The sequence below is a fragment of the Terrapene carolina genome, unplaced genomic scaffold, assembly GCF_002925995.2.
Source record: "Terrapene carolina triunguis isolate 2854851 unplaced genomic scaffold, T_m_triunguis-2.0 Scaffold30, whole genome shotgun sequence".
NCBI classification, from domain to species: domain Eukaryota; kingdom Metazoa; phylum Chordata; order Testudines; family Emydidae; genus Terrapene; species Terrapene triunguis.
Window position 1 is genome coordinate 5,899,739 of NW_020664381.1, and position 22,427 is coordinate 5,922,165.

At 42.8% G+C, this 22,427-nt stretch overlaps 1 protein-coding gene across 1 annotated transcript; it reads left to right on the plus strand.

The window, feature by feature from the left end:
• The first annotated feature begins 1,229 nt into the window (after nt 1-1,229).
• Nucleotides 1,230-21,509, plus strand: LOC113406433 (SET domain-containing protein 4-like). The gene is made up of 11 exons (XM_026651301.1): nt 1,230-1,368; nt 3,065-3,168; nt 4,079-4,174; nt 5,292-5,329; nt 6,002-6,090; nt 8,864-9,293; nt 11,075-11,249; nt 12,621-12,702; nt 13,179-13,259; nt 14,156-14,279; nt 20,056-21,509. The coding sequence occupies exons 2-11, from the start codon at nt 3,096-3,098 to the stop codon at nt 20,188-20,190; spliced, it is 1,323 nt and encodes a 440-aa protein (XP_026507086.1). The 5' UTR covers nt 1,230-1,368; nt 3,065-3,095; the 3' UTR covers nt 20,191-21,509.
• The last annotated feature ends 918 nt before the right edge of the window (nt 21,510-22,427 follow it).

The window sequence follows — 22,427 nt, forward strand, 5'->3', positions numbered from 1 at the left end:
CCTGAGGCGCCCCCCACACGGAGAGCCGTGCGGCAGCTCCCCACCCCAGCTCACCTCTGCTCCGCCTCCTCCCCGAGCACGCCGCCCCCGCTCTAATTCTCCTCCCCTCCCAGGCTTGCGGCGCCAAACAGCTGATTGGCGCTGCAAGCCCGGGAGGCGGGAGAAGTGGAGCGGCGACCGCACGCTTGGGGAGGGGGCATAGGAACGCTGTAAAAAAAAAAAAAAATTGGGGGCACCGCTTTTTGGCACCCCCAAATCTTGGCACCCTAGGCAACCGCCTAGTTTGCCTTAATGGTAGCACTGGCCCTGGTGAAACCTATGACACTCCCCACACGTTCCTTCGTGCCCCCCTAGGAGGCTGTGGGGAAGGGGGAGGAGGGGAAGGGGGGAGCAACACGAAGCGCTCCATGAATCCAGGTCACTTTCCCCGCATGGGTTACTGCTCTCCTGTCCTTCCCTTAAGCAGCCCTGGTGGGGAAAGTGCACAGAGCCCTGACGCCACTCCTCGCTCCCCCCCCCCAGCCCTTAGGGGTGTGTGGAGGAGCAGCATCGGAGGGGGGAGAGCGAGCAGCAATGCCAGCTGCTCCCTGCATCCAGGTCATTTCCCAATGTGGGCACAGGAGCGGGGTGCATGGGTTAGGAGCAAAGAGAGTGCAGCACAGGGGTTGGGGTGCAGGAGGGGGGGGTGAGGCAGGGATTAGGGGCAACAGGGGGGAGCTCACAAGGGCCATAGGGGGCAGGCTCCATGCCCATGTGGACTGGGGCACCAAAATACAAGTTCACCCAGGGCACCATTTTCCCTGAGGCCAGCCCTGCACAAGAAATGCGGCCTGATCTCCGTAACAAGCAAAGGCAGGCTGCAAGGAACGCTTTATGCAAGCTGCCCCCCGGGGGTGGGTTCGCTGGGGAAGAGGGTGCTAGGGTGAAGAAAGCAACTTGCAAACTCACCTCTGGCACTACGGAGCTCAGCCTCTTTAGCTGCTTCAGGCTCCTACGCTAAGGTCCAAGGGTGTTTGTGCATCAGCCCAGAAGGGTCGATCCGAGAGGGCGGGGCGCTCTCCCCACAGATGCAGACGTTTCTCCCGCCTGATAACAGCGAGAGGAGAGAGCGAGCTGGAGGCGGAGCTCTCTGTGTGTCTGCTGGCTGCCTGCGGCTCCGAGCTGGGGGTGGGACTGGGGGAGAGGAGGCAGGAAACACGCGGCTGCGCTGCAGCCGTGTCCCTGGGGGATGAGCGCAAGCAGTCTGGCCGCTGGGGCCTGGCTTGGGTGTAAGTGAGGTTTTTGCTTTACCATGTGCTATCTGTGCGAGATCTGGAGCTGTAAGCGAAAGGCCGTATTTTGAATGGGATTGTTTACAGGCACTAGCGGGTAGGTTTTTTTTAAAGCTCTTTGTCTGATGGCAACTCAGGAAAGAACCAGAAAATGTAGCCGGGGTACTCCAGACAGCGATCGGAGCTGTGAACACAGTGGGTTTGTTATAGCTGTCTCCCGTGGTGGTGGAGATTTTTGTTATTTATTTAATCTCTTGCGCAGGGCTCTGAAAATCCAAGGAGCTAGAAGTAATATTGTTACTCAGTTCAGTATGCAGTTGATAATGCAACCGGTGCTGCTATTAGAGATCTAGCCATTTGTTAAGAAAAGGCCTGATGCCGGAACTGGAGGGGGAAAACACACACACATAGGCTTTCTCGCTTACAGCTGTAGACCTGTGGAAGAAGTGATTCATGTGTGTTAGAATCGTCATCCTCTCCCCTAAAAAGATATGCTCCTTTTATTGGGAAATTCACCCACACCTGTACACGCACATTCAAAAATGTTATGCCCTGGAAACGGGTGCTGGAAGTCGGGGTGCTGGGGGTGAAGGAACACCCCCTGCTTGAAGTGGTTTGCATCATATACAGAGTTTACAGTTTTGTTCAATGGCTCTCAGCAGCCCCACTGTACAAATTGTTGCAACACCAATGTCAGGAAATAGAAGTTACTATGTCATAGTGTGTGTGGTGGTGGTCCTGCACTCAGCAATGGTATATTGTGCTTACTTGATAGTTTTCACTGTCAAAATGAGTGCTGTCCAAATCGACTATCTTCTCATTTTGTTCTGGTGTCTTCTTTTTGAAGTATGGCTTGCCCCCATTAATTCCTATAAATTTTTTTTCTTATAGTTAAGCTATGGTTCAGTTCAGTTAATGACATATTGTCATGTGTCACTGTCCACATTGCAGTAACAACCAAATGCTAACCTGTAAGATGTGCTTACAAGTAATTTAGTCAAATATATCAAAGGAATATGTGTAACTTGACTACTTGAAATTTATAACTGTGTAGGTATATTATGCAATATTTTATATGTTGTAGGTCAGAGTTATGGTTGTTATTGGAATAATGTTAATTTTTTCCATGCCAGTATTGTCTTTCATTGAATAAATGAACTGCAAAGGTAATGGAATATTTATGTAAATTATGTGTGTTATGTTCATACTTTTAAATGCAGTGGTTGTGTAGCTGTGTCAGTCCCTGGATATTAAAGAGACAACGTGGGTGAGGTAATATTTTTTTATTGAACCATCTTCTGTTGTAGCTTGAAGGCTTGTCTTACCCACAGAAGTTGGTCCAATAAAAGGATACTACCTCACCCACCTTATCTCTCTCATACTTTTTAATTGAAAATAGTTATTTTAAGTGTTCTTGCTGTGAATTTTATATATGGGTTATATTATTCACTGTATCAAGATAACTGTAAATTAATAATGTTTCTGCATGGAAACTGCCTTATTTTTAAATGTAGAAATGGAAGTGCCTCTGTTCCCCAAGGGGATTATGACCAGTTCTTAGGTAAGGCGGCAGCATGGGATGGAAGCTTTTTGCTTCCCTCTCCTCGCATTGCTCATTCAAGTGCTTGTGTGTCCTGCGTTTTCTGAGATGAAAAGCTGAAGCATGTTGAATATGAAGAACTTTAATTTCTTTTGTGTATATTTGTAAAAGTTTGGAATGAGTAATCTTCTATATGCAAGAACTGAAAGAAATATCAAAAAAGAACCTGGCTGTTTTCCCATTTTTCGTTCAGGTTGTATACCTAAGGTGAAGTTTTTCTTACCATGTGGAAAAATAGAGGTCGGACCAGTAGAAAGAGAAGAAGAAAACAATTTAGTCGTTTGCCTTCAAATGGAGGTACTGTATGTTTTCATCTATTCTTCATTTGCATTCAGGGAAGCAACAGAATAATTAGTTACTTAGCAAGGGATCTTTCTACAGTCTGTACATGTTCGAACTTCTACATGTCTTGACAAGAGTAATCATGGACATCAGCCGTTACATGCGAACAACCATTTTATTTTCTGGTTTTAATATTCTTTAACTTACAGTCTTCCTTTGTCCATGTTTAGCTTTGTGAATTCTGTTTTCTGGTTGAAGGATGATACTGTATTACTCTTTGAGTTTTATCTTGTAACATGCTGAGTGATTCTTGGTCATGCTGAATACCCTCAATTTCCAGTGAAAACAGTGACATTAAGGGTATTCAGTACCTAACAGAACTGATGCCTTTTTCACTATCTTATGGTGTGTCATGTTATAAAAGACCATTCTTCTGTATACGGTAAAAATCTACTACATCAGTACTTCTCAACCAGGGGTACTCGGAGGTCTTCCAGGGAGTACATCAACTAATCTAGATATTTGCCTAGTTTTACAACAGGCTACGTAAAAAGCACTACTGAAGTCTGTACAAACTAAAATTTCATACAGACAATGACTTGCTTATACTGCCCTGTATACTATACCCTGAAATGTAAGTACAATATTTATATTCCAATTGATTTATTTTAGAATTATATGGTAAAAATGAAAACATAAGTAATTTTTTAGTAATAGTGTGCTGTGCCATTTTGTATTTTGATGTCTGATTTTGTAAGCAAGTAGTTTTTAAATGAGGTGAAACTTGGGGATACGCTAGACAAATCATACTCCTGAAAGGGGTACAGTAGTCTGGAAGGTTGAGAGCCACTGTACTACAGTACAAGTGCACCATGTTTTTAATTAAACTGTATGCTGTAGGTTAATCACTCTTCTCTTCATTTAGTAAACCAGAGTCACATACTGGAATATATACAACTTAGGAAGTGGCTAAAAGAGAGGGGGTTTGATGACCGTAATTTAAGACCAGCACAGTTTTCAGGTAATACTTTACTTGCTTATTGATCCTAGGTTGTCTGGTTCTCACTATGGTTTTATCCCCATCTGGCTGGTTTTCTTCAGGAATGAGTATTCAGTGTACAGACATTAAGGACCCAAATCCTTCAAACAAATGCACACATGAATAATTTCACTCACACAAGTAGACTCTGGCCCACATACTGCAAGCTGTTCCTCACGAGGGGGTTCTTATGCTGTGCAAATCGCTACTGAAGCCAAAGGGGCTCTGCACGGGCAGTGGGGTACACTCATGTAGTACTTCTTGTAGGATTGCTGTCATAGGCCTTAAAGAAGCTGGTCACATTTGTAAAATACTGTTGCATAAGTGTTTACAGGCTCAGGACCTAAGCTTGTAACCATTTCCTTATTCATTCTGGCAGACTAACTAAACCTATCAACATGTAGAGATGGAATGCAGATAGCAACAATAATAAATAGTTCAAATTTGAATGGATTGTTTACTGTGTGTGTCTTTAATAATAATCTTCAAAAATCTTTACAGAATTAAATTAGAAGGCAGCAGATAGTACATAGTATAAATCGAGAAACAACTGTGCAGAGATATTGCAGAGTGACAGCTAAAACACTGAGTGTAAAATAACTAGCAAAGAGGGAGAAGCACAAGAAGGGGAGAAAAAAAGTGGTTTTTAAGCCAAGATTTGGAAAAAAAATGAGTGAAGCTGAGGGATGCAGGAAGATTGTTCAGATGGCAGGAGCTGTAGAGATGAAGGCTTTCATCAGTGATAAGAATGTGTGAGACAGCAGAGAAGAGACTGAAGCTAGAGAAAGGAGGGGGGAGAGAGAGAGAAATAAGAGCCCATATCTTCAAAGGTAATTAGGTGCCTCTCTCTTCTATTTAAATCAATAGGTGTTAAGTGTCTAAATACCTTTGAGTATCTGGGCCAGGATCCATACATAAGCTTCAGCTAGTCCATGGGGGACTTTTAAAAACGGTTTTTATGTTATATAAGAAATATGTTCATTTTCATGTTTCCTTTTTCAGACCAGTTTTAATTCATAGTGTTTTGTTGTAGTCTTATGGAGAAGTCTTAAGATTGTATACTGTATTGTAATCATTCTTTTTGTTCCTGCTATTTCAGATACGGGAAGAGGCCTAATGACCACAAAAGCCTTTCAGGTTAGTATTTATTTGTTTGTTTGTTATATGGCTTTTATTACATGTACTGCAAGAGCAGCTGGAGACATTCTGGGCCCTAATCAAAATGGCTCCTGGGAGAGCCTAAAAGACTAGAGGGGAGTCTAAGACGATACAGTTTATAATCAGGAGTTGGAATCCCCCATGCTAACATAAGGCTCCGTGTACTCTGCACGGCAGTGTGGACTACATGGGGTGTGAATTGCAAAGGGCACCAAAATGTTATGCTTTAACTGTCCTGTGTGGACACTGCAGGCATGAACTAAAAGGTACCTAGTTTATATTAATGTAGTCCTGTTCGAAAGGGGCACAAAGGAGCTATAATCTGGGTGTAAATGCCCAGTAGAAAATTCCTCTGTCAAAGGGGTCTCGCTCCAAGTGTGGTGTATTCTGTTCAAGGGGAAAGGTGATGCTTCTCAGCCAGTCGCCAGCCAACCCAGAAACTGTTTATCCTCTGTCAGGACATACTGCACAAACTTCCTACATTGCTGGACCACCAGAATTTTACAACTATAATGATCCGCCCTGAGGCTGTGATTGTATCCATTTGCCTCCTGGCTTTGGTGTGCTCTGGGACATTTCTCTACACTCATGAATTGTGCATCCGTGGGTCATTTTCAATCTGACTTTTAGTCTATTTGATTTTTCTCAAAGGCAGGGGAAGTGATTATTTCGTTGCCGGAGAAATGCTTGCTCACCACTGGTACTGTCCTTAGTAGCTACCTTGGGGAAAAGATTGCAAAGTAAGTGTGGAGGAGGGAAAGATAATCTCTTAAGAAATTCCTCTGTTGATGTTGATAGGGTGCTCGCACACTGTTAGATTATTCATTTGAATTTGTGTTAGGGCCTCAACCTGTAAAGCCTAATTTACACATGTATGTGACCCAAGAAACTCTTGATGCCAAATGGCAACAGGTACAGGGATCCTCTGGGTTCACCAAATAATGTCATGTAAGGTCTCTACTGGAAGCTTGTGTCACACCGGTCGTCATAATCATTGCAAAATGTATGTATAGATGTTGTATAAGGAGTTATATATACACTGAAAATTCAGTCCTTAAGATCTGTGACTAGGGACTGATTACCAGAAAGGTGAAAAGCAAGTTTTCTTTCTGGCAAGAAATGTTTGGTTCAAAATGGGCATCCATTTACAGTCTGAGCTGAGTGCTAATGAAGGATTGTGGAATCTTCAAAGACAGGAGATTTATAGGAAGAAGTGTATGAGCAGAGGAGAGCTCTGCTTGCAAGTAAGGACAATTAACTTTGGGGCAGTGTTCCCTCTCATTTTTTCCAACCCATGTGCGGAATGAATTTTGTTATGTGCACCAATATGGAGGTGGTGTGTGACACATCACCTCCATATTGACGCACATAACAAAGTTCATGTGGCGGGTGTGGGGCTGAGGGGTTTGGAGTGTGGGAGGGGGTTCAGGGCTGGGGCAGAAGTGCGGGGGGATGAGGGCTCTGGCTGAGGGGGCAGGCTCTGGGGTGGGACTGGGGATGAGGGGCTCGGGGAGGTGGGGGAGGATGAGGGGTTTCCGGTGCAGGCTGCCCTGGGGCTACAGTGGGGAGAGAGGACTCCTCCCAGCTCTCCCCCTCAGCCCAGGTGCTGTTGCGGGGAGGGAGGGGTGGCTCTCCCTGCTGGGGTCAGGGGAGGGGCGCCTCTCCCACGGCCGTGGCAGGCCCGGGCTGGGTTGGGTCTGGGTCTGGGGAGAGGTATCTCCCCGCCGGAGCCATGAGTGCCTGTGCGGTGCTTAAGTATTTGGTTTATTGTAATAGGTTTATAAATTTATATTAAAGTAAGTTTGGCTGTAATGCGAAAAACCTACAGGCCATATTCTGTATGTTAAGCTAAGGCAAAGTTAGCATATTTAAATTAAAACCTAATAAACAAACTAAGAATAAAACAGGGAAACCAAGCTTAGCCTAGTTCCCTTGAAATTTAAAGCTTAAGAAGAACAAGTACAGCCTACTAATAGTAGCAGTCATCGTAAATAAATAAAATAAATAAAGTAAAGAAAGTTAAGTAAAAATAAAGTAAAGTAAAAATGAAGATGGAGTAAAGTGAGAACTGGAGATACTCTTTTGAGGTGGGTTACCTCTTTTATAGGGCAAGTGCCGGAAATCCTTCCTTTTATGCCCAAATTTTATTCCTTACCCACAGAAGTGTTAGGGTACTCTCACCCCATAGGCTAATATGTATGAGCATGTTCATAACAGGTATGTACGCACATTAGTCTCTTGTGGTGTACTTGTTAAGTCTGTGGGTACAACATTTAAAAAAAACCCCTATGCCATTCTTCATTGTTTATTAGTTTAAATAAACATAGGCGTGGGTACTTAACCTGTATTTTGTTACCTAAATAGATAACTTTGCTTTCTAAGTAAAAGATTTTAATATAAATATGCTAACTTTGCCTTAGCTTAACATACAGAATATGGCCTGTAGGTTCTTGCATTACAGCCAAACTTACTTTAATATAAATTTATAAACCTATTACAATAAACCAAATACTTAAACTATAAAAATATATACACACAAGCAAGCAGGTTAGTCCTATAGGCTACAGTAATTGCTGGGGTAACGTCTGGAGCCCTTTTAAAATTGGCATCATATTAGCTATACTCCAGTCATTTTGCTACAGAAGCTGATTTAAATGATAGGTTACAGACTACAGTTAGTAGTTCTGCAATTTCACATTTGAGTTCCTTCAGAACTCTTGGGTGAAATACTGTCTGGTCCTGGTGACTTATTACTATTTAGTACACTGGTATGCTGTTTCTCTGGGAACAGAGGATCTGGTATTTCTGTGAGTGTTCAGTGATCAGGGGCTGAATACCCCAGGGTGACACTTTGAAGGGACACAAGGCCTGGGGTGCATCTATTGTGAAACTGCAGGGCAAAGGAAGGGCTAATATAGCCCATTATAATATAGCTATAATGACGGGCTGTTTGTGTTAGAAAGCTGACACCCAGTTAAGCACAGGCAAGACTCCTTTGTGCTGGCAGCAGGTGGTAACAAGGTGACTCATAGCTCTGGGTGAGTCGAGAAGCGTCACAACATATTCCCATTGGTCTCAACAAGACTACTTGCATGCATGTGGATTGCTCAAATGAGTAAGGTTTTGCAGGATGGGGCGCTTATTTAAATGGAATTGTAAATGATTTGTTTGACATTACTAAATGTGCATGCCCTAAAAGAAAGGAATTCAAATATGAGACCACAAAGTGCTATATGAAGGCACCCTTTCAGCAAATTCATAACAAAAGGTGATATAGAGTATAGAAGACTATTTTATATTTTTGTTTAAGCAAAATCCAGTGTTTTACCAGCTAGTTTTTAACAGCTTGTCAGTAAAATAAATTTAAGAACACTTCGAAATAATGAAAAAACATTTGCAGGTGAACTACAAAGAAGTTTAAAATATTTGTTTATAATTTCCAAGTATTAAAAGGATATGTGTGGCTGTATTTTTATCCATCTCACTTCTGTGTATCTGTTATGTTTTTAATAGGTGGAAGCCTCCCATATCTCCTTTGATAGCACTGTGCACATTTTTAATAGCAGAGAAATATGCTGGTGAACGATCTGTGTGGAAGCCTTATCTTGATATTTTACCAAAGACCTATACGTGCCCTGTTTGTTTGGATCAAGAAGTAGTGAGACTTCTTCCTGAGCCCTTAAGAAGGAAGGCTCAGGAGCAAAGAACAGTGGTCCAGGAACTGTATACCTCTTCCAAGTCTTTTTTCTCTTCTCTGCAGTCTTGGTTTACTGAGAATGTAGAAACTGTTTTTAACTACGATGCCCTGCAGTGGGCTTGGTGCACCATTAATACTAGAACAGTGTACATGAAGCATTCACAGAGGGAATGTTTCTCTAGAGAACCAGATGTTTATGCACTAGCGCCTTATTTAGATCTGCTAAACCACAGTCCAAATGTTCAGGTAAGAAGCTGGAAAAATATAACCATAGTTTTTATGATGTACAATGCACAGACTTTGTGCAGAATCCACATTCTTGTCTCTGATGAATTAGGAACACAGCATCCCACTGAAGGATCATGATTGGTGTGTGTATAGTGTATTGTTTGTAGGACAGCTATAGGCTCAGTAGATATGCCACTAAAACTTATCATGTAACCCAGCGTGAATTAACAAATAGAATTGATTTTATGAATCAAGTGGCAAAATAAGGATGGGGAAAGGATTCCGCGCCTCTGCCTGCCTCCAGTACCCTGGTATGATGAGGTGTAGCAACCCCACACTCAGCCTGAAGGGATTAATGAAAGCCTGTGGGCACAATCAGCCTCACCCCACTACACCTGCAGTATGTGTCAGACCTGAAGGAGAAGTTAAAAGGCCTGGAAGGAGAGCAGATTTCTGGCTCTCACTCAGTGAGAGAAGCCTGGCTGGAGTCAGGGAGCTGAGTAGGGTTGCTGGCAGACAAAGCCTCTCTGAAGGAAGGCACCTCTGCAATGGGGAAACTTAGGTAGTTGAGAAAGAAAGTGGCAGGAGGTGAGTCCTCCCAGGTTTCTCCCCTGTGGTGGAGGGTCCTTCAAGGAGCAGGAAGACTCCTGCTGAGTCCGGGACTGCCCTGCCAGGGGAGTGGAGGAAAACCCCTCTGCAGCAGACCCAGCTGGGTAGCAGAAAGTGCTAAGAAGCCCTGCAGTGACCCTTTGGGAAGCGGCTTAGAGTGGAGCTGATATGCTGGGAGCCTGGGAAGAGGCTGAGATAAAGGGCTAAGACAGGATAAGGTAAGAAGTGGCCCAGGAGACCGCCAGGGCCTTGACTGTGTAATGAGGGTCCTTGGTCTGGACCGAGTGGAGTGGGAGGGCCTGAGTTCTACCAGCTCACCAAGGAAGAGGGGGTGCCCCCCCTCTCTCCCCAAAGAGTAAGAACTGCTGAACTCTCCTGATACTAGAGATGAGGACTGGTGAGTCTGGACTCAGACCACTGTCCAACATGAAGTCGAAGGACCACAAGCTGGTTTACCCTGAGAGGAGTGGGACTCTACATGAGCTGGAAGGAGGGGGGCTGAATGGCATGAAGAAGCAGACCACAGTAGGGGTGGAATGGCTGTCAGCAGGGGGCGCTAAAGGAGGAAAGCCTTTACACCATGCCCCAGCCACTAGGGGGTGTGCCAGCCAGTGAGTCACATGCTTATGCTTTTGGCCCATGTGTCCAGAAATGGCTTGGGGAGAATTGTCCCCAGCAGAGGGCCCCTGTAAGCAGCTCTGTATTACCCCCTCACAAGGCACAGTGCAGGGGGCATGTGGTTTCTAGAGTGCCTGGTACTAGGCTTCAAGCAGCCTATGGCAACCTCATCAGGGCTGCCTATGAAGTTGCTCTGATTTATGCCAGGGACCACACTGACTCACGTGACCGCACAGAGTCAGGGTAGCACAAAGGTGTCTTAAAGCTAGCTTTGTTCCCGCTTCCCCTTCTGTGCTCTGCCTCCTGGAGGCAGCACAGCCTTGAACCCAAGGATTTTTTGTTTGTTCTGTTTTAGTATTTCAGAGAATTTTTCCTCTTTCTTCAGATAAGGTCCTAAGTGCAACAAAGATAATCCCTCTTCAAAATCACTTTACATATTTCATCATTGCGTCCTAGATGTTTATACCCTTTTGCCACAGTAAGGAAATATTACTGGTCTTTATCATTCTAGGTCTGATGGGTTTTTTCCCTTCACTGCCACAGAGGAAATGTCTTTTTAAAATTTCTCAAAGGTAAAAGCTGCATTTAATGAGCAGACGAGATGTTATGAAATCAGGACAGAGTCACATTGCAGAAGACATGAAGAACTGTTTATCTGTTACGGCCCTCATGATAACCAGCGACTTCTGCTAGAATATGGATTCGTTGCCATCAACAACCCACAGAGTGGGGTTTATGTCTCAGCAGGTTGGTAGCTTGATCTTGACATTAAAATGTGAAATACTAGGGAGCCAGGCAGCTTTATCTCTTCATCTGGGTAAATATGGTAATTGAGGGGCAGTGAGGAAGCTTACATAGTTTCACTCTGCACTAGGCTGTCGCCATATATGATCAATTTAGGGTTTGTTAGCAGCATTAAAGTGAAATATAGGGTTGACTTGGTTCCATTTTTGCCTTTTTGAACTACACCTAATAGGGATTTTTAACTAAAAGAGAGAGAGAGTGTGTGTGTGTGTGTGTGTGTGTGTGTGTGTGTGTAAGTGGCCTTCATTTTTTTGGATTTGCTCAGGTTTCATTTGTTACACTATGAAACTTAGTTAGCTTTACTCTGAAAACTCTTATGTGTTTGGTTAACTTTAAGCACAAGAGTAGCAACACTAGCTTCAATGGGACTGCTTATGCGAGTAAAATTTAGGCATGTGCTTAAGTGTTTGCAGGATTGTGGCTTTAGAGAATAATTTAAGGATGGAACTGGAAATGCTGGGAGATTTTTGCAAACTACCCTCTCTCAAGTGTGTGTGTGTGTGTGTGTGTGTGTGTGTGCGTGCATCTGTATCACACTAAATATTGATGGAGCCTTTTCATAGAGAGGATGCTCACATTCTTAGAGGCCCCAATTCTGCTAAACTTAGTGTTAAGCATGTGCTTAAGTGCATTGCTGAACTAAGACCACAATAAGAGAAACCCATGCTATTAGGCAGCCCAGTCATTGTTATAGAAAATTAATAATTAAGTGGTGAAGACTTGGTTATGAGTTGGCCAACAAGCTGATTGGAGAGCCAAAAAATAGCTTGGGAAGTGGATTTTTTTTATGTTTGTTTTTTTGTCAGTGGGACTTGGTTGCTTATATAGGCATGTGAAGAGAGAGACAGCTGTTTGGAATTGAGTATGCAGTAGACAAGTTACATTTTTATTATAAAGCATTGAGGCTGTTTAAAGTCAGATTTGCAGCTTGTATCAATCAGCTCCATTTACTTCAGTGGAGTTATGTTGATTTACCAGCTGAGCATCTGGCTCTTGATGCTTTAGAACTGACTGTATGTCAAAAATTGTGTTAAAAGAACATTATTAAGGTTGCTAGGTCAAGTACTCAAAAGTTAGGAAATGCCAGAATGAACTCACTCTCTGGGTTCAGTCCTGCAAGTTGCTGAGTGCTCTTCAGAGGGTTCTTCAACTCAAGGTAAAGGTCATTAAAGTTTTGACATTATCTGAGCTGGTCTTTGCGTACTGTTCAGTTGGAAGATTAATTATAGTTAAAATATAAGAAAATACAGTTCAAGTTAGCTTATTTTCAGTGTTAACTGTTTGCTTAAGGATCTTTAAATATGTGTTTTGCAGATATCCTTCTTAAACATCTCTTTTCAGCAGACAAGCAGAGAAATATGAAGCTTTCCATTCTAAAGGATCATAACTTGTTAGAGTAGGTATCTCTTTAAAACCCTGGTTTCCATTTGAGAAAATAGTTACAACAAAACTGAAATAAAAGTTAAGATGCTTTTTTTTTTTTTTTTTTTAAACTTGCAAAAAAATTGGTTTATAAAAATATAGGTATTCTGTTTAGCTCCTTGATAGTGGAAGAGAATTTAAGTGGATAAAAGACAATATGAAAGCTAAGGATCAGGGTTAGGGGTCAGCACAAGACAATCTGGACCACCCTGTCCTAAGGCTGTGGGAAGCAGCAGAGCAAAGGAAGCTGGGGAGAATCCTTTCCCCCTAGATGCTACAGTGTAGTTCCCACATGGACTATGGATTTGCTTCTCCTTAACTGTGTCCTAGGGTGGGAGGAGGCTGCCACAAGGCAGCCGTTTTGTTGCCACAGTTACTGTTAGTGTGAAGATGACAAACTGTGTAATGAGCTCATGCTTTCTACCTTTTGGTAATTTTTGACACTTTTAGAAATTTGACATTTGGAAGGGATGGGCCATCATGGAGACTCCTCACAGCTCTCAAGTTGTTATGTCTTGGAACAGATGAATTGTAAGTTTCAAATACACTTACAGAAATGTGGTCATTTATTTAGAAAATAATGCCTCTTCTATCCCTCTAATCTGTGTCTTCTCACACTAACTGAGGTGTAGAGATGGTAACATTGGACATACTTGTGTGATTATCTCGAACTTCAGTAAGACTACTCATGTGTAAGGCAAGAAGGATTTGGAACAATATATAATTTAAAAGTCGTTGTCTGCTTGTTGCATATATGACAACTCGATTCAGTTAAACACCAAGCATTCTGTTGTTGTTCCCTTCCTACTCCAAGAACTGGATATTGCTTTAATGTTCAGTTTCTGTTTCTTACATTTGTCACTTTGATGGGTCCCATGAACTCAGACATCAGTTTGATTTCTCTGAAAAGTACATTTCAGGGACTACTGTTGAAATTTCAGGGCCAAGTTCATGCTGAAGTACAAAGGTTCAGCACTGATGTCACAAAATTGATTGTGCTTATTTCAGCAGTGAATTTGGCCTTCAAAAGCTTGGCATTGTTTGCAGATGGGTACATGAGCGTTGTCAGTTATCAAATACGTTTTAAAATTAAAAGGAAAAATATTTACACTCATCTATGCTGTGAGGGTTTAGTCCTGGACAGAACATGTTAAAGTAACTGAAAGATACTGAGACCCATCAGTCTTCCATACCATGCAGTGTGTGTTCTGTGCTACTCAGCGGCTTAAACATGCACATCACTGTGGTAACTGAGTGCTGTGGGTCTATTTTTTATTTTTTATTTTTTTCTGTGTGTGTGTTAACTTTGACTTAGTTATCTGTCAGGGTTTTATTTATTTTATTTATTTGGGGGTATAACTTCAGTTTAACTTCTGGCTGGGGAATGCAACAAATAATCGCTTGTTAAACATATTTTTTTGCTTTAGTACCTACTGGAAGAAAGTGCTGCTTGGTGATATAATTTCAGCCAGAAATGAAGAAAGGAGTTTGAACATAGCGGCAAAAATATGCTTTTCTTTAATAGAGGAGACACAGCACGTCCTTCACCAGGTAACTTGGCTAGAAGAATACAACGGGGCAGACGCCCCCAAGGGGCTTGTCTACGTGGTGCTGTAGTCTGCAATAGAGGGCTGTAAATTTTAGTCCCCACTAGCATGTTGCGCACTGACAGGCCCAGGTGGACTCTGCTGGTGTGCACTAAAAGTTCCTGTGTATGTTAATGTACTGCTGTTTGAAACAGGACTAAGTTAACGCATGCTAGGGAACTTTTAGTGTGCACCAACACAGATCAGTTTGCACCCCTCTAGTGCAGACTACAGTACTGCGTAGACAACTTAGCATAAATTGGTAGTAACAACATTGACTTCAGTGATGTAAATGAGGGTAGCATCTGGCTCTGTGTGTTTCACAGGCAATGGTTTGACCTACAATTATCAGCTTATTTCTGGCGTTAGCTAAGTGCTTATTTTTGTGGGCAGGGTGCCTTTTATTTTCTATTCAAAGTGTGCTTCAGGCATAATATACTCTAGATTTACACCACTATAACTGGGATCAGCTCCTGGTGCAGTAAGCGTACCTTAGTTTAGGGTTTATCCTGCTTTGGGGGAGTTGGAGGGGACTGTCACTTTTTTTTGGAATATCTCGATATATATTACGCACATGGACCTTAAATCAATGGGATTATTTCCATTTAATTCAAGTGGGTTTTGGATTAGGAACTCTTGGTAAAGCATAAGGTGGCAAATGAAAAAAGCCCCTTGCTATTGACTGCACTAAAGTGATTCTGGATTTACACCAGTATAACTAAGATCAGAAAATGGCCCAACGGTTACAATGATTTTCTTTAAAAATGCATGCAGTAATCTTATTGCAGTGGCAATAGGCTTTAACTCAGGAGCAGCGTAGTGGCCATCATATCCCTTTATCTGGTGTTGTGTACCTCATGGCCATCTGATGTGATGAGGGAAAACCAATTAGGTGTACTTTTTATGAATTAAGTGAGAAAATAAATAAGCAAATACAAAGCTAGCTAACTTACTGCATTTCCCTAAAACAATGTGATAATAAAATTGAGGTTACACTGGAGTTCAGATGAATCAAGGGAATAACAATAGCATAAATTGACATCAATAACCTGACAAGAAAATAGATTGAGAATCAATCAAAAAAAAGACTGGGACTGACTGTTCAGCTTGGAAAAGAGATGACTAAAGGGGGATATGATTATGAATAGTGTGGAGAAAGTAAATAAGGAAGTGTTATTTAATCCTTCACATAACACAAAAACCAGGGTCACACAATGAAATTAAAAGCAGCAGATTTAAAACAAACATAAGGAAGTACTTCTTCACACAACGCACAGGCAACCTGTGGACCTCTTTGTCGGGATGTTGTGAAGGCCAAAATTATAACTGGGTTAAAAAAAGAACTAGACAAATTTCATGGAGGATAGGTCCATCAATGGCTATTAGTCAAGATGGTCAGGGATGCAACCCCATGGCTCTGGCTGGCAGAAGCTGGGATTGAACAATGGGACGCATCATACGATGATTGCCCTGTTCTGTTCATTCCCTTTGAAGCACCTGGCATTGTCAAAAGACAGGATGCTGGGCTAGCAGGACCATTGGTCTCACCTAGTGTGGCCGTTCTTATGTTCAACTGATCAAATCATTGTAGGAACATGATCTGTAGTCAAATCGTTAAACCAATATAACAGAATGAATCCACACACACACACATCCTAGCCCCGCCTTAGCCCTACAGGTATTAATATATCCTTGGAGAGCCAATCATTTAATGGCTTATTCAGGACTGGTCTACATTTAAAAATTAGATTGATGTCACTCAGGGCTGTGAAAAATGTTTGCATCTTGAGCAGCGTAATTAGGTCAACCTAATCTCTGGTGTACATGCAGCTAGGTCAGCAGAAGAATGCTGTTGAGCTAGCTACCACCTCTTGGAGAGGTCGGTTAACTACTTCTCAGAAAAAACCCGCCTGTTGCCGCAGGAAGTGTCTACAGTTTGGTGCTACAGTAGTACAGCTGCGGTGCTGTGCCACTATTGCGTGGACGTGACTCCCACTCTCATCTCTCTACATTCAGTACAGTGGAATCAGCAGTTCAAGATTCCTCTCTCCAGCAGAGTGGTTTATGCTAACACCTCTACAGACCCAGGATGACCCCTTTTGATCTGTGGTAGGATTTGCTTAGAATTTAGGTTAGTCTGAGTCCAGTTGTGGTTTTCTTATATGGATTTATCAGCATGTGATTCTACTTCTACTACTAATTCTCCCCCTTCGCCCCCCAACAAATGGTTAGGAAAACTCTCTTAGTTGCAGGCATCCCCGCAGTTATCTTAGAAAAGAATTCAAAAGAGAAAAATACTTAAAGGATGTACTCTTCGGCTTGCTTACTCCGTGAAGCTTCAGAGTCAGTCAGGAACTGCAGTTTGGGGAACGAGATGATGTCTTTTGGCTCAGATATCTTAAGATAGCATGTGTCATCCTCTGGTCAGCTGGCTGGTCTATGAGAATCTCTCTCCTCTTTTCTGGGGACTGGCCCAGGGAAAGTAGGGTATTCGCCATCTGGGTGTCTTTGTGGTGACCCATGAAGCAGCACACTTGGCTTTTTAAGGTTGGTAATGCCTCATAGTACCTCCCAGAGATTTTTTCGAGCAAATGGGAGATCACAGGTTCCATATCTCTTGTAGTAGGAAGAGAGCTTGAGACATAAGCCTGCTTACAGTATCTGGCAAGAACAGGGCTAATGTTGCAAAAATACATATTTCAAAAGTGCTAAGCACAGAGTACTCACGCAAACACATCCCAATATCAAGTGGTACCAGAATATTCCGATATCAAGGATGGTACAAAAACATTCCCCAAGAATAACAGCAACACACTGACCCCTTCTAAAAGATAAGATCAGTATGACAGTATGTAATAGAGATGTATTGATTGAACCAACATGTACAAGGTGATGGGTGATAACTAGCCACATCAAGGGGCAGTAACTAACCATGGGGCAGTACTAACTTGTTTGTATCAGGGTATAAAGATGTATCTCAGAGGGAATATCTTTGTCTGGCCTAGGGAGGAATGGAATGTTCCTCCGTTCACTGAGCTGCCCATTGTTACGGGCATACGTGCATTAGTGGTCTGGTAGAGTCTGCGGGATACTAGTACTGTGTTTTGTCGACAATAAATCTGGCCTGATGCCTTCATACCTTCACGGGTCTTGTGGTCATTGGGCGGTTCGTTCGAGGTCTGCTGTGCCAGCTGTCTGCACAGAGCTGGGGCAGCACACAGAAAACACACACATACGCAGCCGAACATCTAACCACGCTGGTGACCCCAACTACTGCGTTGTCCAGTCCTTGTTGAGGGTGGTCAGGCTTAATCTTTGGTTCGCTTTTGGGGCCTTCCTTCCTTCCTGCGAGCAGTGTTATCACCACATCTATCTTAAACTACAAGTCCACGTACTTCCCCCCAAAACCTTATCTGGGTTAACAGTCAGTGTGTCACAGAGGTTCTCAGGCAGTTAAGGCCCAGCCACTTCCCTGAATATGACTGGTAGCCCATTGCCCTTTGACTGATAACATTGTCAGTGCCCAGACTTATTCATCTATCTCATGCACGCACTTCCTCAGTGTTGCTTAGGGCCTCACAACACACACAAAGAAATGACTGAACTGTCACCCTGTGGCTAGACTGGGCGAATGTAAGGGTGTCTTGCACTACCAATGTCCTATTGACAAAGCTGCTTTTGAGCTCTTGTTAATATAAACGTCATTTAAAAATACAACAGATCAAAATACCTACTCAGTGTCTACGCTACTATAGACCTATGTGCCATATATAATTGCCTACAGTAAAATAAAATGACTACCTGTGAGCTTATTTTAGCTACCACTATTCCCCTGAGAACAAAATGCACCTCTGTTAAGAATATTATAATGGAAAATGGTTATAAAAATACTTCCTCAGCAAAGAAAACATGTACGCACACAGTTCAAGCAGCTCATGGCCCTCAGAGGCTAGGTACAGCTTCTTTAGGCCTGAACTGGAGGAGCAGAGACAGAATTGTTTATAGACATGGCATATAGGGACATTGTAGAGCAAGCCCGCCTCAGAACTGACTTCCCTGAGCTTCCAGTTGAGGAAGCCAATCTTCTGATGGAAGGGCACCTAGGTGAAATGGAAGGACACACCTTCTTAGATGGGATTTCCTTCCCACTGCAATAGTGGAGATGAACAATTCCTCAGGCACCAAAGAGGTTGCTTCGGGGGATGGAATTACAGGCAGCGGTACGGGATTAGATCATCAGGAATAGACAGTTAGTTATGTGGTTACTGAGAGAACAGCATGGTGACTTGCCTGCCAGTTGCAAAGGTGGTGGATATTACAAGACTCTAGATGGACTTCTGGTGAATGCCGGGGAGGAGCCTATGATGGTGGTACATGTTGGTACTGATGACATAGGGAGCCATAGGAGAGAAGTTCTGGAAGCTAAATTTAGACTGCTAGGTAGAAGGCTTAGGTCCAGATCTGGGGGAGGGGAGCATTCCCTGAAGTCCTTCCAATTTCAGTGTGTGGTTGAGAACATGGTGTATAGAAAAGGGGTTTCAGCTTAGGTTCTGGGGAACATTTTTGGGAAGGGGGAACCTGTACAGAGGGGATGCAAGAATTTTAAAAACAAAAACAGTGAACTAGAGCCTGGCAATGGAAGAGGACCTTGATGTAGTAGGTATTATAGAACTGTGGTGGAATGATTAAAAACCAATGGGATATGGGAATACCTGTTACAAACTATACAGGAAAGACAGACTAGGCTGAAGAAGTGGGGGAATAGCTCTCTATATAAAGGATTCCATTGAATCTTGCTAGAAAAAATTAAGAGGGGAGAGGACTACACAGTTGAATCTATATGGATACAAATTCCAAATGGTAAGAATGTAAATATATTAGTAGGGCTATGCTACTGTCCTCGAGATCAGGAAAAGGAAACTGAATAGACAATGTTGAGAGAAATCCGAGGCAGACAAGTGTAACGAAATGATGACAGTGGGAAATTTCAGTTATATAAGTTCAGATATTAACTGTTCAAAAGGCACAATGGGACAGTGCTGAGTACTTGTGTCAAAACTTTGATCCATTAAGTGTTTGCTTCTTATAACAGCCAGTTCTAGAGGCTGTTCTTGACTTTGTCTTAACTCAACCATGGGAGCTAATTCATGAAGTAACTAGTTGAGTCCATTATTGAAGCTGATTGTGGTGTCCAGAAAGTTGATGCTGATGTGGCTGTGTTTTAGAGAGCGTTTGATGGATGGGGGGTGGTTATTGAAGTTGTGGTGGAAATTTGAGTAGCTGAGTAGTATTAGTGACTATAATATAACTAGGCTCACAATCTCTGACCTACTGTAGGGGGCAGATTGCTGAACATCTGCTTACTGTCTGTAGGGTTCTTCTGAACCTTCTGGTGCTGGCCACTGGTGCGGACAGGATACTGGACTAGATGGACTTTGGGTCTCATCCAGTCTGGCAATTCCTATGTTCCTGTGAACACTGGGCTACTCAACGAGGAGCCTGACTTTTTCTTAATGTTGACTTTTTAGTCTATATTTTCTGTCTGTGTTGTGGATTTTGAATAAACGCTTTTTCATTTTGCCACTAATTCTGTTTTCTTGAGAAGTCGTAAAATGTAACTAGTACACATTTTGATGCCACTTACCTCTGGCACAAATTAACTTGTCGCAAATGTCTGTTTATGGGCTACATCTATTTTTATTACTGAGTTTAAATATCCTCTTGGTTTTTATACACTTCAGATTTCCCAAATGAAAAAGGACAAGGTGAACTTTGAAAACCAGCTGGCTTTGGTAGAAGTACTGCGCCTGGAAGATCTGACGATCCTGCAAACATCAGCAGAAATTCTGTACAACTTGCGCACTGCAGTAACTTGACCTGTTCAGAAAGCAGACCATGACTGTCACAGCACAGTGGCTTTCGCTTACAAGGAGCTAGAGGCCTGCTTGACCCAAACATTTTTGATGACCAGTAGCATCAAGGAATAATGTAAAATTATGGTGGAAAAGCTGTCCAGTTTCATTTATGGGTGTTGACATCAGCCATAGGGACATATTCTGTGCCTCTTCTCCTGAGAGGCGCAGCCTAGAAAATGCAGCGGGCAAGAGTGGCTTTGTCACCTTTGTGTCATCTAGATTCTGTGCTGCTGTGGGGACCAAAACAGCTGGAATAATTAGAGCAGTCCCAGGGGCTGATGGAACTTCATCTGCCTGGGGACTGGATTATAGTCCAGAATTTCCATAGTGCCAAGCAGCTACTCCCTGGTATGTCCCTACTTTTGTGACTTACAAGGGAGGGCAGTGCAGAGCTACTTGCCTCACCCTATGTTATTTGTGTGCGAGGGCCATCCTCTGCTGACCCTTTTGTATCTCATTTATGGTCCCTGGACTTTGCTGGGACGATTATATAAGGTCTGGAGCACAGGCCATGTCAGCCCCACAATGACTCAAAAACAATCATCCAATGCCCAACCCAAATGCATGTATAGTACACTGATGCTGGAGGCTCGGGTGATGGCCGTCATGCAGAAGTGTAGATTTCCCTCCCCCCATTTAAAAAAACTCTTCCAGATTGTTGCTAGCCTATGTGATTATTGCTCCTCCTCTGAACAATAAACAGATGTGCTTGAGTTATTTTGAGCTGTGGTGTTGTAATAGTTTGCATGTTGGCTATTCAGGAAATTCACTCTGATGCTTTCTACCAGTCCCGGTTGTCACATGGAGAAACTTCCCTCTCCTGTCCCCTTTTTGCCTTTCCTGATCGATCTGGCTGCACTTCATAGTTGTCGGAGGGTTAGGGTAACTATTGACATTAGGGCCATACCTGTGTGAATGGTCTTGTATCTTATTATTTTTTGTGTGCTTTCCTGCAGGCCCTCAGTCTCTCACTTTTGTGTTTTCTAGTATGGATCTGCTGCATGTCAACAATTTACTAATACCCTGGTAGACTTGGTCAAGGGAGATACGTGAGGTGATGGGCAAAGCTTGAAAAGGAAAGGAAAGAGGATATCTTAGGTTCCACGGCTATGGGATCGGTATAAGGACATAGATAAATGGCTACAAAGTCAGTTGAAAACTGTCATGTGCACAGGGCCTGTACAATTTGGGAGTTGGCTGACTCAGAGTTAGAGGCAAAAAGGGACACTTCGAGCATCTAGTCTGACCTGCTGTATATCACAGGCCTCTAAATTTCACCCAGTTACCCCTGTATTGAGCCTAATAACTTGTTTGACTAAAGTCTAACTTCCACTTTGGCATCCAGTCTTGACTTGAAAACAGTAGAGATGGAGAATCCACCCATGGTTCCAGTGGTTAACCACAGTCACTGCTAGAGATTTGTGCCTTATTTCCAAGTTGAATTTTGTCTAGCTTCTGCTTCAAGCCATTGGTTCTTGCTATGCCTTTCTCTTCTAGTTTAAAGACCCTATTAGTACCCAGTCTTTTCTGCCCATGAAAGAACTTGTGCACTGTAATCAAGTCACCTCTCAATCTTTTTTGATAAGCATAACAGATTGAGCTCTCATTGTATCTCATTGTGAGGCATTTTCTCCAGCCCTTGAATCACTTTTTGGGGCTCTTTTCTGCACCCTCTCCAAATTTTCTACATTGTTTTTTAAATTGTGGATACCAGAACTGTAGGGGCAGAATTCTAGCATCAGTCTCACCAATGCTGTGTACAGAGGTAATATCTTCCCCTTATTCCTACTAGTAACTTTGCATTTGTCTGTATTAAAATGCATTTTGTTTGAATGGGGCCAGCTTTACCAAGCAATCCAGATCACTTTGCATGACTGCCCTATCCTCATTATTATTTATCACTATGCCAATCTTGTTGTCATGTGCAAATTTTATCGGCAGTGATTTTTTTTATATTTACTTCCAGATCATTGATGAAAATATTGACTAGCGTTGGGACTAGTTGCAATCCCTGCAAAACCCCACTAGAAACACTGCCTGACAGATTGCCTCTCAAAGAATATGTCTGTGGCCTGTGGAGTACAGGCACTACACGTGTAGCTGCATGCTGCAGTGAAAGGCAAGCTGTATATACACTTGTTGCTGTGGGGTATAGCTACAGGCAGCAGTGAAAGTCTCCAGCAGCAGGGAGTGGGAAA